This window comes from Notolabrus celidotus, chromosome 21 (genome assembly GCF_009762535.1).
Source record: "Notolabrus celidotus isolate fNotCel1 chromosome 21, fNotCel1.pri, whole genome shotgun sequence".
Classification (NCBI taxonomy): domain Eukaryota; kingdom Metazoa; phylum Chordata; class Actinopteri; order Labriformes; family Labridae; genus Notolabrus; species Notolabrus celidotus.
The window spans coordinates 7,299,321-7,317,279 of NC_048292.1; the positions used below are offsets into that span (position 1 = coordinate 7,299,321).

At 37.5% G+C, this 17,959-nt stretch overlaps 1 protein-coding gene across 4 annotated transcripts; it reads right to left on the bottom strand.

Annotated features, from left to right (window-relative positions):
* Positions 1-6,113: 6,113 nt before the first annotated feature.
* On the bottom strand, positions 6,114-17,693 carry ube2nb (ubiquitin-conjugating enzyme E2Nb). Of its 4 annotated transcripts, XR_004629283.1 has the most exons (6): positions 17,562-17,693; positions 13,258-13,504; positions 10,646-10,786; positions 8,376-8,454; positions 7,877-7,912; positions 6,114-7,010 (listed from the first exon to the last, which is right to left on the bottom strand). XR_004629283.1 is itself a non-coding variant. In XM_034673298.1 (5 exons), exons 1-4 carry the CDS (start codon positions 17,589-17,591, stop codon positions 8,414-8,416), a joined length of 459 nt encoding a protein of 152 aa, XP_034529189.1. In that variant the 5' UTR covers positions 17,592-17,693; the 3' UTR covers positions 6,114-7,912; positions 8,376-8,413. The 4 variants fall into 4 exon arrangements, 2 of the variants coding, with proteins under 2 accessions (XP_034529189.1, XP_034529188.1); XR_004629282.1 differs by having other exon boundaries at positions 7,877-8,454; XM_034673298.1 differs by having other exon boundaries at positions 6,114-7,912.
* Positions 17,694-17,959: the final 266 nt, after the last annotated feature.

The window sequence follows — 17,959 nt, forward strand, 5'->3', positions numbered from 1 at the left end:
CTTCCAGGACTAGTTAATGTTTGGTCAGATGTTTCAGATAGTGAGGAGAATCATTTCCTGCTATTCCACTCAAAGAATGGCTGCATACCAGCCTGAATGACTCACTGTTACCATATAAACCAGGCCATGATCATAAAACATTGTGAAACATGGAAAACATGGGCCTCCAGGACAGGTGCCTGGAGGCCCATGAGAGAATAAAAACACTACCAAAGACGTAGTATGCTGTTTGCCAAACTGACACTGAGTAAAAGTAGGGTAAAGGTGCAATACTGTGAGAAAAGGGGGAGTAATTATTGAAATGCAGAATTCTCAAGACAAGTATTCATGCATTTTTGTTTCATTTCGTCGACATTTTTTATAGTGTATTTTTGTGGTTAAAAGGATGTTTACTAAAGCTAACCCAAGGAGTGACACAGTAATTCTAATGTTCCTGTACTGTCCCTGACCTGGGCCAATAAACCTCAATTAACTTCTACTATATTCTGTTCCATTGCCCTCTTTCTATCTTCATTTCTATCCAAACAAAATGACACAAATACCTGAAACTTTTTTGGCAAATTGCTGAGAAGATTTCCAGGTAAAAATTCGCCTGTAGTGCCATCTTGTGGTCATTCATGGAATTACAGAAGCAGCTCTTTTGGAAAAGAACAGGTGTGATCAATCACATTAATTATGTTTGAATGCAATTAGAGTTATTTTAACTTGTTTTCATTAGTTATTAATGTACCATTAAATATCAAATACTCCAGAATAAACAGCATTGAATTATTCAACTCAGATGTCAGACTATCTGATGTTATACGCTTAAACAAGGCATGTCCAAAGTACGGCCCGGGGGCCAATTGCGGCCCAAGGTCCATTTATTTATGGCCCTAAGCTTCAATCTTAAATTGTGTTATTTATAGCACAGAAATGAATCACATTCTGAATCATCTGTACATTTGCAGTTTCTTTCAAGCGCACAAACAAAACTAAAGTAAATCCAGAAATGTCTCAAAAAGCTTCATATGGACTGCTTGTCTAAAGCCAAAGCTCTGGGAATTCTGCAAGACTGCAATAAAGGAGAAACACAAGAACTCTTAAAGCTGACAGGTTTTTTAATGAATGTTTTTATCATGATGTGAAAATGTTTTTTATGAACACTAAAAGTTCAGAAGACACAAAAGAGGGGACAAGAAAAGACCAAAATTATGAATTTGTACAGAAAAGGCAAAATTTGGTGCATAAAAAGTGTTCAGAACTCAGGAGAAGAATTAATTTGTTCTTAAAATGTTGTCTGCTGGTCAGAAAAGTCTTAAAAACAACATGAAAAAGAAGTGTGATGAAATCCAGATCGTGATCCTGCCATAGGAAAATAATGTTCCTCCAGAAGAAGATAAGGTTTGCTAATGTTTACATGGCTTGTGGAGAACTGAGGACGTCCTAGTTACTGTTTTATTGAGAAAACATTTAAAATAATTGTTATTAAATAGATATTTCATATATAACTTTTATAATTCCTAAGTCTCAGTAGGAGCCACTGGCCCTGAAGTATTCTGACAACATCATATGTGGCCCTCTTTGAAAAAAGTTTGGACACCCCTGGCTTAAACTAACCTCTTCACTGGCTCCCTGTCTCTTTTAGAATTTATTCTAAAGTCCTTTTACTTGTTTTTAAAGCTTTTAACAGCCTTGCTCCTCCATACATCACTGATCTCCTGTCATTTTATGTTCCAGCCCGATCACTGAGGTCCTTGAATGCTTCCCTTTTGAATGTTCCTCGTGTGTCTCACACAGAGAGAGAGAGAGCTTTCTGTTTTTATGCCCCTAAACTGTGGAACTCTCTGCCTCTGGACATTAAAGCAGCGAGCTCTCTGGGTGTTTTTAAAAGTAAACTTAAGACTTACCTTTTTAATCTAGCTTTTAATTTGGAGTAGTTTATTTTATTATTATTTTTATTATTATTTAAATCATTGTTTTAACATTTATTTATCTTATTTATAAAAATTAAGTATTTATTTATCTATTTATTTCTTGTAATAATCTGATCTTGTTAACGCTATCTTATTTTTAACTTTTCTTTCCACTCTTACTTATTTTATTAATTTACTGTATTGATTTTGTTTTATTTTTAAGTATTTTATTTATAATCATGCCTTTTATAATTTTACCATTGCTGTTGTTTTCTGTCTCTCTGTTATTCTGTGAAGCACTTTGGGCTGCATGTTTTTTATGTATGAAAGGTGCTTTATAAATAAAGCTGAGTTGAGTTGCGTTGCGTTGAGTTCAGCTTTAACAGAGGAAGCAGGTTTTGCAAATCAAAAAACAATCTGAGCATTTTTGCCTGGATACCACTGACACAGTGTCACCCGATTGGAGGGATGTTTTTTGATTCCTTGGAAGCTTGAATCAGATCTGTCATTTTTCTTGATATGTCTGTGATCCCTACAAATGACTAGTTTAAAATTGATAACACAAGTAATCTGATAACACATGAATAGGTCTATTTCAAAGTTTTTCCCAATGCTTAAAGGTTTGCAGTATTTAAATCAAAGGATTCAGATATTAGATTTAATCTTTATGTACTCACCTGCCCCACAAGATTACAATCTTCATTATCCTATTCCTGAGATGTAGAGTCTTCTGAGAAAAACTGGGCTGCTTATAAAAATAAGGGAAATATTCCTTTAAGCCAGCAGTTGATTTTTCTCACAGGGTGACTATCACAAGTGTGATTTTTCACCATGACCTGCTGTAGAAAACTGGAAATACTCAGCTCTTTTAATTTATGAAAAGAAGAATAAACATTGGTGAATGACGGCTGGAAAGAATAAATAAATGAACGTGAACTTTCATACAATAAACTTAGAGGATCCGAACACTGCCATACTGACAGAAAACCACACATTCAGTCTTGATGATGACATTAAATCTACTGAAACCAAACGCTTCCTCAGAAGTTCTAACGTCTCATGTGTCCAGGTATGTCCTCCTCTAGGGTTTCTGTCTCAGTGACTCAGGCTACATCAAAGCGTGAGACGACATTCCTTTAACCCTCACATGTGGACATGTTTTTTCTGATCTATGTTCAGTATACTGAACTCCTTGTATTTGACACCTGATATGGATGATAAAACAGAAGAATTTCAAACCTGGCAGGAACTTTTTCTCAGACTTGAGTCAAGTATGGAAACAAATATATCTGGTGCTTGTTATTGAGTGATGCGGTGATTTTATTGTTTGTATTTTGCAAATTTTTCAGGAGGGACTTGTATTTTTTGTCAAGTTTTAAGTTTATTTTGTCTGCATTTGTTTTCTATGCACTTCCTGTAGAGTTTTCTTGTACCTTTTAAGGATTAGAAGTCATATAGCTTTGTGTGAAGTTCACAGCTTTGTGCACAATGTTACAAATTATTATGCAAGTTGCATTTTTAAAAAACAGTCATTTTCAAATTTGTTAAGAAGTCAGATTGTGAATATTTTTTTTCAATTGTGTGGTTAAAATGATGCTTTTCAAAGTCTGTTGGCTGTATTTTTAAATAAATGCAGAATCTGCAGAAATAAGTGTGCCAAATTATTATGCAAGTTGGTGATAAGAGCTTATCATATCATATCATCATATCTCATCTCTCTGTGCTGCAGGACTGAGAGATACAGAAAATCATTCATCCCTGCAGCCATTAGACTTCATAACTCTCTAGCCAATGGGAGACGAGCTGACACAAACCAAATTACTTACTTTTATAATTGTATCTGCCAACCAACAGAATTTCCCTTAGGGATTAATACAGTACATTCTATTTTATTCTATTCTAGATAACTTCTGAAAATTAAAAACTAGGCACCATTTTCAACATTCTACTGATTGAAAATAAATATATTTACTACAACTGTTTTCAAACTTCAACAAAAACAACAGTTTTCTTTACATTTGTATACAAAATAAAACTGCTGATGTCTTTGAATTATTTCAAATCTTTAAGTGTTTCTCAAATGTCCAATATAACCTCCTTTTCTTTCAGTGGGAGTCAGAAGTCTGGCTGATATCAAAACTGCTTCTTTAGCATCAGCTTATGATTTAAAAAGTTAAGAGGTGGTTTATATTGAATTTACTAATTTCCATAGCAATTAAAAACGGAGTTCACACCGTTATATACAGAAAAGAAGATGCAGAGCTTTAGAGCTGTGCATTGTGGGAAATTGTACGTGAGGGAGACTGGTCCAATGCATACTAAGACATTTTCCTGAATCAGTACCACATCCGGGTGGTTTTGGCATACTGCAGATTTTGCTCTTGTTCACATACTACTTACTTCATACTGACTTTTGGCCAAATCAGTACGAACTGCTAGTATAGCAGGCGGTTTAGAATAGTGATGGGCTTTCCCCAAACTGTTGCAAAATTGAAGCAAAGCATTGATCAAAATGTCTTGGTATGTTGAAGCATTAAGATTGCCCTTCACTGGAGATAAGGGGCGTGATGGAAACACCTGAATTCAATAATTTACCAGTGGGGCCACATGCTATTGTTCATATAGCATAATTTCTTGCAGAGTTTTATATGTATGTGTTGAGTTTTACACATAATAGTATTTCTTGTTTAGTTGGAATGTAACTAAAAAAGTTTTGGATTTCATTTTGTTTAACCCTCCTGTTATGTTCGTTTCTCAGGAACAGCAATAATGTTCCTGGGTCAACTTGACCCGTGGCATATTTTCATATTTTTTTTAAGTTATATTTTTGGGCTTTTTGCCTTTATTTTATAGGACAGCTGAAGAGAGACAGGAAATGTGGGAAGTAGAGAGTGGGGGAAGACATGCAGAAAATGGTGCAGCTGGGAATCGCACCTGCGACCACTGCGACGAGGGCTGTAGCCTCTGTATGTGGGGCGCTTAGACCGCTAGGCCACCAGCACCCTGACCTGAGGCATATTTAATTATCCAAAAGTGTCAGAACCCAAAAAATCCCAATACAATTTTTTTAATGTCATTATTAACTCCATTACTAACCATTGAAATCAATATTTAGTGCAATGGTGTTCTTTAATTGTCATAGATCATGGTTCAATGAGAATAACTCACTTGTTTTTCATGTGTGTGTTTGTAATTGGGGTGTAATATGTCACACAGCTGCAAAGAAATAATTAGTTTTTGACACTTCTGACTCTTTTTAGCCTACACTTTGACTGCCGGGTCAAGTTGACCCAACAGTATCTATGTAATATAAACATTCTTATTGTATATGTTAATTAGGCTAATTAAGCCAAGCAGAATAAGTTTCATACCTTAAAAAATACATTATATTTTTTTATTTTTGAACTTTGAAATGGGTCAATCTGACCCGGAACATCACTGGTGGGGTTAATGTCATTTTTGTAGTTTTAAATGTATTCATTCCTTTCATTTTATTGTGGTGTTTTTATGCTTTTAATGAGAGGGTAGGAGTGGAGAGCGAGGAGGATGACATGTAACAAAGGGCCATGGGTCGAGTTTGTTCCCCTGCCACCCACTGCATGACTATAGCCTCTGAGTAAAACCAGTGCCCCTTCAGTATATTAGGACAGGATATTATCAGACTGTATCTGCACTTACTGGAGTTGTATGAGTACTTTCTGTAGAGTGTATATGTATTTCTTGTAGTTGTAGAGTTTTGAAGGTTATTCTTTCAGCTTTGTGTTCTGTGTACTTCTTCTATCAGCTTTGTTTGCACTTCTTGTAGAGCTTTGTGTGTTTTGCTTGAGGACTTCTGTATGTATTTTGGTAGTTTTGTACATTTTGTTTGTATTGCTAATGCTGTTTTGTGTGTATTTTTAAGTCCACTTTTTGTATCTTGCAAAGCTCCACCTTGGGATGGACAAAGTTTACCGTGTGTCACTGGTCCAGTTATATATCATACAATTGATCTAAAAATAAAACATGTAAATGGACACACTTCCTGCAGATAAATTTGACTATGACTTTTTTTAATGTGGTAGGCTCTTTCAAGGATGCTTCGTGTGTTTTGCTGCTCGTTCTGGTTAAGGCTTGAAGGTTTTCACTTTGAGTTTTACAGGATGAAATAAGAAAATCCTCTCGTTTTCAGAGGGAGTCAAACTCAGACACAACATAAATAAGAAAATAAGACAAGCCTACTTACTTACTCAACTCAGTTTATTTACAGAGTATTTGAAGAGCCGTGTATGCAAATGTACTGAAATTACCAACAGAACTCTTCTTTTCGTTTGTTTTTTTACACATGGGGAGCGTATTCATCAGAGTTTGATCTCTCAATCTTTTGATCTAGATGTCTTAAAAATCCAGTGAGTGACTTTATTGATTTTTCCATAACTGTCCAAGTCCAACAGTGAAACAATAAATTAACCAGGTTTTAAGCCGTGCTTCGTCTTCCAAGACTTGAATAAATGTAGCAGTCAGAAACAGTTAGTTAATAACTCTGGGTGACAACAGGACACAAACAAATCTAAGCAACACAAAGTCTGTGATAATCCAATCGAGAGCAAGAGCACAGATCAACCAATAGAAAAGAGTTTCACTACAAACACCATCACAGTCCTGTCCATCAACCGTTGAGCACAAATCTGATGTTGTCAAACTGATTCCTCTAATCTGAGTTTTAGATGTTTTCTTCAGATCAGCAACAAATGGCATCCCCAAGAAATCAGGATAGCACGAGAAAGACCTTTTAACTTAGAACACTTTATATTCTAACTTATCCTGCCACCACAACTGTTATTCTATTGAATCACCTGCATCATCGTCAGTGATAACAAGCAAAAACTAGTGGTGATAAAACTGGAACGGATGGCAAACACCGCACAAAATAAAACGGCTGTACTTTCCCTTTAAGAACTCAACAACTCTCCCAAACATCTCAAAATAAACTAGTTTTCACTGTCCTGCTGTCAGTTGGATTATGGTACACGCCTTTTACACCGAAAATAAAACAGAGAATCAGCAATGTAGAAAGAAAGCATGGACAGACAGTTAAAAAATGAACGTAGAAACAGATACGGCTCAGCGTCCCACAACCTTTTAAAAAAAGAGAGCATATTTTCAACACGTTTCAGAGCCTGCCACAGCATGCACACAGCTCCTTTTCAACACAGAGTGTTTATCTCCATGAATGTGTTGAGAACAGCTTTTTTTTTTAAAGCATGTTGAGGTAATCTGCACACCCTCCCCAAACTGTCTGTTTGAAAAGACTGAGAATGGATGTAAAGAAAGGCCATTCATTTCTGGGACTGAACGGAGGTAAATAGTGGCTTTCTGAAGTCCTTTTGAAAGGGACGAAATGTAAATCAAAACATTTTGGACCACTAGAGTCCTCATCTTACTAGCTTCAGTCATCAGATCACAAACTAATCTGTCTTGTGTTTTGATATCAGACTTGTGAACGTGTTAAAAGGGAATATTTTAAAGTATAAAATTATGCCTCCTGTCCAGGGACTAAACGCTTTTAAATGTTAGCTGAGGACGTTCACAACTTTGTTTTCTTAACTGGTAAACATTGGAGGACTACATCCACCTCAGCTGACTTTACTCCTATTGTAAAAATGTTCCCTCAGTTATCTGTGGAGGAAAATATTCAGCCTGTATTTTCAGCATCTAATCACAGCTAAAGAAATATCTCAAAGCACTGAAGTTAAACGGTGTCTTCTGAGAGCTAACACGTGATCTTGTGGAGGTACTTACTCTGTGGAAACCTTTACATTTTTCAGGTCAGGTTGTCATTTCTGTGATAATACTGTGCTCCACCTCTGTGCACAAAATTAAGTGCCCCCAAGTGCTCTTAAGTTGATGCTAAACAACATTAGATAGTAAGCACCACCAGATTAATTTTCAATTTTGTACTGTGTTTGCAAAGAGGGACACTTAGGAGTGGAAATCCAACTAACCTCCTTGTTGACTGTAAGCGCTTCACGTCATATTCCCTAAAGGAGTAAAGAGAAACTTCATCATTCCTTCATACGAGAGGGAGGAAAAAGATGCCGCACGCTGTCTATGTGATGAAATATCCAAACGTGTTGTCTCTGATCAAAGACGTACAGATGTGTTGACAAGTGATGCATGTGTCAAAGGAAGAACAGCTTTAATACATGATTGTATATTTTGCAAACGTACCAGTGTGTGCCTATTCCAGGGCAGCATATTGCATGTTATTTTAAGACTGTATTGGGGAGGGTGTCATTCTGAGTCCATGCATTTAAATAGCAACACAGAAAAAAAAAAAAAAGCTAACACACACATATAACGCTTCTTAGAGAGGAAAGTAAGTCACCCAGAGGTCTGCAGCAGTAAATCTTGTCTTTCAAATAGATTTGGACTCAATCTTTTTTTCTCTTTTTTTTTTTTCTGCGTGTCCGTTAAATTCAAATGTTGACAGAGTAGAAGTACATTTTGTGGATCACATTCAGTTGCTTCGTCTTGCTTCTTTAATCGCTCTTGCCCGCGTAGTTCCTGGTCCATAATCGGGCTGTGGGAGAGAGGGGAGACAAGAGATAACACAAGGTTGGTGGAGGGTGAGGTAGGAGATAGTGTGCAGGACAGGGGGGATAAGGGGAGTGTTGCAGAGTGTTCACAGATGGAAACATAGGCAGCATTAATAAGTCACTAGAACGCATACTTCTTTTCAAATAAGAATAAAAATACCCATTTAAGTTTTATACTCACCAAATTAACACTTAACTTCTTTAACATAGAATCTGCCTTTTTTTTCAATCATAACTCGTCACCTCCTGTATTGACTATTGTAATTCACTCCTCTTCGGTGTCCCTCACAAATCCCTCCATAAGCTTCAACTGGTCCAGAACTCTGCAGCCCGCATCATTACCAGAACCCCCTCCTTTCACCACATCACCCCCGTCCTCCAGCAGCTCCACTGGCTCCCGGTCATTTTCAGAATCAACTTCAAAATCCTCCTGTATACTTTTAAGGCCATTCACAACCTCACCCGCCGTATCTGTCTGATCTCCTCCACATTGTCACCCCCTCTCGCTCCCTCAGCCTCACCTCCCTCCACCTCTCTGTGCCCCCTGCCCATCTCAGCAGCATGGGGAGCAGGGCTTTCAGTCGCTCTGCTCCCCAACTCTAGAACTCAGTTTTTTTTGTCACGTTATGGTATTCATCCAGAGGTCGGCGCTATAATCTAGCTAAAGCTTCGTCACGAACCTGTGCCAGCATGATTGCCAATGCAGCCGCAACAGGGGGGCGGCAGTAGCTCAGTCCTTGAGGACTTTGCTTGGGAACTGAAGGATCCCCTTTTCGAGTCCCAGTATGGACTAAGTTTGGCAAGTGCACTGGTGGCTGGAGAGGTGCTGGTTCACTTGCCTGGGCACTGCTGAGGTGCCCTTGAGCAAGGCACCGAACCCCCAGCTGCTTGGGGTGCGCTGGTTGATGGCAGTATCCTCACTCTGACATCTCTCCCAAAAAAGTGCATGTCCACTGCATGTGTGTGTGTGCATGATTGTATGTATATATACCAAAAAGCCTGCCGGAGGATCTGAGAGGCGCTGATAGAGATATTGAGACTTTTAAACGTAAACTGAAAACGTATTTGTTCAGTCTGGCTTTTATGTAGGGTTTAAAAATGTTATTACTTACCTTTTACTTTAATATTGATTTAAATGTTGCTTTATTATTTTAGTAATTTTAACTGTTGTCTTATTCTATTTTATGTATTTATTCATTCATTTATTTAATTTGGATTTATCTACTCAGTTTTATTGATATTTTTTGCCTTAGTTTTATTTTTCAACTCTTATCCTTACCCTTTTTTAAATCTATTTATTTAAACTATTTTATATTCTTATTTTTAATGCTTTAACTTATTTTAATTGCACATATTTTATTTTGGTGTGCATTGGTCTCTATGTTATTTTATTTTATGCTGTTCCTATTTTAATTTGTATTATTACTATTTTTCTTCTTATTACTATTGTCCCCTAATTAGTCTTGCCATTGTTTCATTTCTGCTTCTTTCTCGTTTTTCAATCTCTGTAAAGCACTTTGGGTTGCATTTGATTTGTATGAAAGGTGCTTTATAAATAAAGCTTGATTGATAGAAAAAAAAAACTGTGTGTGTATCATGACCGAAAAACAACACAAGTGAAAAAATTGAATCCCCCCCCTGGGGATTAATTAAGTGCGTTTCAACAATCACATGATTTAACAGAACTGCAGGCTGAGCTCACTACTGTACAGGTAGCAGGATTACAAACTCCACATGGTCAAACAACAAGGTTCGCTCATGAACGCAAAGCAACAGGACACAATTTGACAGTCAATGACGTGCAGACAAACAGCTCAGTCAGAGCACAGCAGTGTTCACATGAGAGATACCAGGCAGCACAACACACTTCAGAAACAGTACAATGACAACATAGGTCTGTTTGAATTAACTGTACAATACCAATTCACACAGACTTGATAAGATGGATTATGAGGGATGACAGAACGTAGATGCTAATTGCTAGGTCTGACTCAGACTGAATTAGCATTTGGATCAAACTGTAAACCCTCAATCCTCCCATCGTGTACCACAGGCAGACTGCTTCTGCTGTCCAACTGTGTTTCTCATACTGAAGAGATGTCAGCACATGTGAAACATCAGCTCATGCTAAGTGCTTCAATAAGAGGTTGTAAAAAGTGCAAACTTAATCCTCACCTGTCTCTATGGCAATGCCTTCGTTTTTCTTCCACTGTTCTGCGACATCGTTTGCCAGAGGGTCGTCTGGATTGGGAGCACTTAATAACGCCTGAATAGATAGCAACACTGTACGGATCTGCAAGGCTGGAGACCACTTATCTGAAAGGGAGGGGGGGTATTAGAGAAAGATGGATGCAGAAAGAAAGAAAGAAAAATACAGTTAAAATGGAGGAAACTCGTGCAGATCCACTTTCTCTGCAGAAAATTAAAACAAAAAAGAGCCAATAACAAACATTTAGTGTAGAGCTCTGATTGATTATTTTCTTTAATATTGCTGTTGCAAGTTTGGCTGCTGATGTCTGTTCTGCTCCTGCCACTGAAATGAGCTGGAGTTGTTTACCTCCAAAGTTGATTTAATGGGTGTAATCACATAAGCTCCTGAGCCTTAGTCTCACAAGATTGCTCTGTGCAAACATAAGCAGCTGCATTTCAGCCATTTTAAATTCTAAAAAGTTCATTTACACATTTTTTTAGTGGGAATAAATCCTACATTCAACCCCTCACTTTGCTCTTGTATAGTTAAGGGTTATTTAGCACTTTCTAGGTGTCAGATTTGTGTCCAAACTCACCTCATGTATAATTTGCCTCTTGTTTGATTGTACCTCATAGTCATAGATAATTACCTCCCCTGGTACTTTTCTGAGATGTATCAAGAATGGAAACCACTGCAGCATTACAACATTGTGTCAGGATGTAACAAGTGTGTTTCCCCATCTGACTTCACTGTGCCCAGAATATAAAATGTCATTTTTATACAGATCAGTCTGTGTGACATTTATAAGTCTGTGCCCTTGACTCTGTATTAGGGGTGAGTATTGCCAAGAACCTCACGATACGATACGCATCACGATACGATATATCACGATATCACAATATTGTGATATATTGTGATATTCTACACAGTTAACTAAGAAAAAATAGAGGTGGTGTTTATGTAAATCACACAATATTACTCAAAATTGAAAGGACAAATTAAAGGAACTTGAACTGGCTGAGAAACAGACTGAAAATGATACTGATGCCTCTTTATGACCTTCAATAGCAAACAAGTCCATCAGCAGCAACACTGACACCTTCTCTGTTGTCATTTTTAATGCTTGAAACCACCCTGAGGGGGTAGGTTTCAGACCAGATGATGGACATCTCGCTTCAGAAACAGCCTTTATTTGACTGTTTTCATGGAAAATGATCACATTCCCTGATAAAGTAGACTGTTAAAAGACAAAAGGATGAGGTTTTTGTTGCATGTATAGGACAAGAGATAAGAGGTATCGCTTTGTCCACAAGGGGGCGCCAGAATTGATACAAAACAAAAGTTCCTCACAGTAGCTTTAAGTCAAAACTATTTGATTGAAAAAAACTTTTCCACTTTATTGTTTTTTGAAATACTGAAGTTGTATTTTAGTTCCAACTCGGCTAAAATGTGAATTTTTATTATTACAAAAATATCAAAATTAAGAGTTGAAATGTCGATATCATATTGGAGGTCAAAGTGTTGTGATATATTGCTGTATTGATATTTTTTCACACCTCTACTCTGTGGAGTGAAACTACTGAAAGGCTACTGATGATTATCACCTAGCTTCATACCTTTGCTCTACTTTTAGCTGCTGCTGCTGCTGGGTCATTGTTTGGCTCAGCAGCTCTAAAAATATTTCAACAGCTCTTAACCTAGCTCTACTGGTTATGTTTTCACTAAAGGAGTAGTAGTTTGATCTATAACTCACCCCAAAACAGACAAAAAATGATATTTTTTTAAAAACTTTTTCAGTTTGGAATTGCACAACCAAAAAGGAAGAGGAAGAGACAAGACAAATCACACACTTCTGGCTTCAAATCTGAATGTTTTTAAGTAAAAATCCAGTATAACCTGGACTGAGCTTTTAGTCTGACCCACTGAAGGCTTCTATGTGTTACACTTTGCACATTGAGTCTTTGGGTTGAGAATCTATACACAAGCTTAGTTGCCCCCCTTCCCCTCTCTCTTTCCCCTTCTCCCCCTCCATCTTCCTTCTATCTATCTTTAATGCTTTAATGTTTATTTAACTTTTTAATTTTAGTTATTTATTTATTTGACCTAATTTGGTCTGTCTGATTTTTTCTTCCTTATGTAAGTAATGTGAGGTTTGGGTGGGAGGGGCTTGGGGTCATGGTCATGAAAAGGCCAGTAAAATTGTTGTCTTGTGTTGTATTGAAGTACTGCCATTGCTGCACACACTCTTTGTATCTACTTTGTTTACACTGTCAATGCTTACATGCACTGTAATTACAAAATCAATACAAAGAATTGTGAAAGAGAATCTATACACCATCATTTTGAGAATAATGAAAATTGTTTCAGACAGAAGTCATAGGGGAGGTTTTCTTTCTCAGATCAGTAAGATAGCACTAACTGCAGCGGTTATCATTTACAGTTGTGATCAGTTTCTCTTATTTTAAAGTTTGAAAAATACAAAATAAAGCTGAATGAGTGTGGGTCAAGATTTCTGCTGCCCAGATAAAAAGCAAGAAAAATGTACACATCACATGAAAGTTAAAAAAAAAAAAAAGATACTGAAGTGTTTCCCTACCTTTCAAAATGTCTAAACATATTCTTCCCAGTTTGTCAACATTGGGGTGGTAGATTTTGGTCATGAATCGCACTTTGGGAGCTGCCATGGGATACTCTTCTGGAAGAAATAGTTCAAGTTTAAATGTGCCTCCTTCAAAAGGAGAGTCTTGGGGCCCTGCGATGACCACATGGAAGTAACGTGCATTTTCTTCATCGGGTGTTGCTGTGATCCCTGGAACAGGCTCTTGAATCAACCGCTGTGTCTCCTGGGTGGGGTCAGAATGAAGGGACAGGTAACAACACGGTCAGGGACTTTTTCTGAGTTGACAAAGTGAAACAATCAAAGAAAGTCTGGTATACAAAATGTCAGAGAACAATTAGAAATGTCTTCTTAACTAATCAGAGCTGAGTGTTCTTTAAAATGTATGATGCCTCTTCCCTGATATCCCAACATAAAACTGCAGCCAATTTGTTCTGAACGGTGTGAAGCTTAGTAAGCTAGACATTATTCATATTGACAGACGGTAATGACTGAGTAGTTTTACTCTACAAACATTGAGACACCTGCAGTTTTAAAAACATGACAATCTGATCTCCATCACTCAACAAGCTGATTATTTACTTTTGGTAGGGCAGCAGGATTCATCGCAATTTCATGGTTGTCAGGATATGAGAATATGCAATAAACTCATCGTGGAGGTTTGAATTTACCACAACAAACCACATGAAAAGTTATGTTATGGTAAAAAAAAACAATGCCTTTCCCCCCCTGCAAAAGTCTGGGTATGCTAACCATGCTGTAACCATAGACTGTATATATTAGGGATGCACCGATGCTACTTTTTAGGTCCCGATACCGATATCAATACCTGGGCTTTGGTATCTGCCGATATCGATACTAGCCGATCTGATCCTGGTATTGATTCAACAATCTCTATTCCTTAATGCGAGGATAGAATCATGTTTTGGCAACTTCAGGCTTTTCTGACTTGATGGTACCTGAGTTCAAAGTGCTAAACCAGAGGCTGGAATCCCTTAATTTCAAGGATCTGGAACAATTAAATCCAATCCATCACACTTTGAATCCATTAATTGAAGGTTTCTTGCTTCTTTGCAGTACGCTACAGCTGACGTAAACCTCTTCAGGGTTCCCACTCTTTTCCAGAGATCATTTTCCAGGACATTTCAAGGACATTTTCAGTGATGATCAAGCTGGTATGACGGTCTAAATTTAGTTCCTAAATAGTCTTATATGTTCGTCTCAATGGAAGTCTACATTAAAAGACGTGCAGTCTATGGCTATCCATGAAAGCATCTCTTACATGCTTAAAAATTAGTGCAAATTGATATTAGAATAATGCAACCAAAGATGTACAGCACTTTATTAGTGCAACCAAGTAACAATGATGGCCAACTCTCACCTCAGCTTTCTCTTTTCTCTAACAATATATAATTAGCTAAGAAAAATAACGAAAGAATCAGCAAAGGACTCTGGAAGCTGCCTTACTGAAATAAATAAATAATGATAATAATCAGAGGATCGGTGCATAAATTGACCTAAATAGAACTGAATGACAAAAATGGCCGCAAATGTTGAATGGGGATGTGTTTTTTATATCCTTGTCAGGTCGCACGCAGTCATCTTAATAATTTTCCAGGACAATCTGTAATTTTCCAGGACATTTTGCTATTTCTCCCATTCTCGAGGTGTTTTCCAGTACTGGAAAATTGTACCAGGTTTTTCAGGTATTCCAGGACGCGTGGGAACCCTGCTCTTCCTTTGGGCTCCCATTATATTTTTCAGCGCGACTGCCATCCGTTGAAACATTAGCGCTGCACAAAGTGCACATGTTGCAAGTTTCCAGCAGAGTTGTTAGCAAAAGAAGCGTGACATGCACCTAAACTGCAGAGCCTCTGTAGTTATCCTCCATCATGCTCCACCGGGCAAAAATGCAAAGACTGGCCGGCGCTGATGACATAAGAGACGCACATGGCTGTTGTAAACACAGGAAAGCATAGAACTGAGATGAATAGATCTGCCATATGGATCAACACTATATATCAGCCCCTTGTCGCCGATATCCAATCTAGCTTTTTGAGTCCGATCTAGCCGATATCTGACACCAGGATCAGATTGGTGCATCCCTAGTATATATAATGGACGTAGTATCCGTGACGTCACCCATCTGTTCCTAAAGCGCTGTTTTGAGGTCAGCATCAGCCATATTGGAAATGTTGAATTCAACCTAACTTCTGTCCAGTGAGTGTGACGTAAAGAGTTTGGAGCCCCCCTCGCCAACAGCTACAGTGTTCCCGTCTGTCAAACAAAACTCGTAATCTTAATATCTTCTGAACCGTCCCGTTAGAAATAAGTTTTTTGAACCAGGCTGTAAACATATTTATTAATGCTGCAAAGATCGTCTTTTTCGAATTGGTGTCTATGTGGTTTCTAGTGTTTCTGCAGCCAGCCTCAAGTGGATTCTCAATTAATTGCAGTTTATAACACTTCCGCATGGGCTTCATATTTTGAGACCGGATAAGACAAACGCTTGTAACCCATCCTTTGGAAAAAGGGACAAGGAAAAAAACAGACGTGTTTTAAAAAATATAGGGACCCTTTACTGCCTTTGTGAAAAGTATTGAGCTGTCAGATGATGAGGAGAAGGAATGAGTTTTCCTTCTTATATCATATTTTATCCTTGTCATTGCTATTATTATTATTGTTATTATATTTTTTAACTATGTTAGTACATTGTTGTATTCCCCTGTCCTGTGTTGTAAGCTGTTGTAACAAAAGAATTTCCCCCAACGGGAGACAAAAAGTATATTCAAAGGTTTCTTTTATTGTCAATTTTCACTGTATATACGAAACATACAGGAAAAATATAATAAAATACAGTTTTATAAGAACAGCCTATGTACACATAAACTTATATATATATATAAGATATATCTTATATATATCTTATCTTATTTGGGTAGAGGCTTCAAATAAGCTCTCTGAGTTTTCTGCCTCTTCCTGCACAGTATATTATTTATCTTTGCTATTTTTTTGTATGTATTTTCTTTTAATTGTGCAAATAAATAAATAAATAACTTACCTTATCTATTTATCAGATAGAAGTGTACATAGTGTGTATATATCTGTAATAGTTGCCACATTTTATTTTATTTTTACTCTATTATATATTTTTTTATTTTACCATTGCTATTTACCATTGCTATTATTATTGTTATTATATTTTTAACTATGTTAGTACATTGTTGTATACCCCTGTCCCGTGTTGTAAGCTGCTGTAACAAAATAATTTCCCCCAACAGGGGACAAATAAAGTATATCTTATCTTATCTTATCTAATAAATAAATAAAAAAGAATAAATCACTGAAAGTATCGGGTATGGAATAAATTGCCCAAAAAAGTAATCGGTATGGTATCGAGTCATAAAAGTATGGTAATGCCAGCACTAGTACGAAGTAAACTTGCAAAGCTGAAGTGTAAACTATAAACAAGGCATCTGTAACCTCAGGAGAGTAATGAAAACGGAAACTTAAAGGAGGAAGTGGAACATTATGGTCACATTTCTTCATTTGGTAAAGCAGGTGCAGGGAAACATCTGCAGTCAACAGCTTAACACAAAAAGCTTCAAAGTGGTTTGGGTTTACTATATAAAGCAATCATTGTTAAAACAAAGTCCAAGTGTTCGGATGACAGCTGTAAATAACATGCTAGGAGAAAAAAAGCTTCTAGATGTGGCGGAAGAAGCTGATCGCGCCCACTCCTGGGCCTGAACCAGGCTGAGGGGAAAGACCGCAACGCAACAGGCCTTTAAATCCTGCCTGTTATTTACTTTCATTTGGCACAACACAAACAACACTGTCATTTTAGATCGTTTATAAGCAGTCAAATGTTTTCACAACACGAAGGGAGCGTCTCACACAAGAGCCAGACATGTGTTGTTACCTATCAGTGAAGCCACAGCTGCTAGCTTAGCTTCCCCAGCGAACCCATTCATAAGGCAAAAGGGATACATTTTCATAATTTGTTGACTCCTGCCTGAAATTAGCAACACGTTAATGAGCAAGCAACTCTTTAAGTATCACAACAATTTCCCTCTGTAGAATACGACGGTGAAAAAACGGATATAAAAACAAACACGAAGCTTGATAACTAGCTCGATAAGTGCTAATTGTGTTAGCCGCGCTAACGTGAGGCTGCACGCTACATGAAGTAACACTACGTCACTGACTGCCCTTAAATATCTGTAAGACAATCAAACATGGGATTATTAAGTTGTAGAAACAATGTGTGATGTAAAGTGTACCTTAACAATCCTACGAGGCAAACCGGCCATCTTGTGTTAGCTATTATATTTTTAGCCGAGGACTCGCCTTCTTTTCAGGTTGGACTGGATGGATGGGGCGGGGACACGGAACGCGCTCTTCCGGTGGACGCAGATGACGTCAGGAAATATGCTCGACGTCGTGCTCGTGCTCAGTGTAAAAATGTAAATGCCAGGAGTATTTTAGAACATGTACATTTTGGTGTCATTTACAATTAGCGAGACATGATTGGAAGCTGAATATATATCCTCATTTAACTGCTATCCTTAACGCTACAAATTATCTAATATATACAGTTGTGCTCATAAGTTTAAGTCAACTCAACTTTATTTATAAAGCACTTTAAGAACAACAGCAGCTGGACAAAAACATAATGGAT

What these genes read in the sequence shown, in the direction of transcription:
- ube2nb (XM_034673298.1), bottom strand. Translation starts at nt 17,591, where the DNA reads ATGGCCGGTTTGCCTCGTAGGATTGTTAAG. An exon ending in ATGTTTAGACATTTTGAAAG is followed by an intron (nt 10,787 to 13,257) that starts GTAGGGAAACAC and finishes CCTCCCTTTCAG; the next exon opens with ATAAGTGGTCTCCAGCCTTG. An exon ending in AGGCATTGCCATAGAGACAG is followed by an intron (nt 8,455 to 10,645) that starts GTGAGGATTAAG and finishes TCTCTCCCACAG; the next exon opens with CCCGATTATGGACCAGGAAC.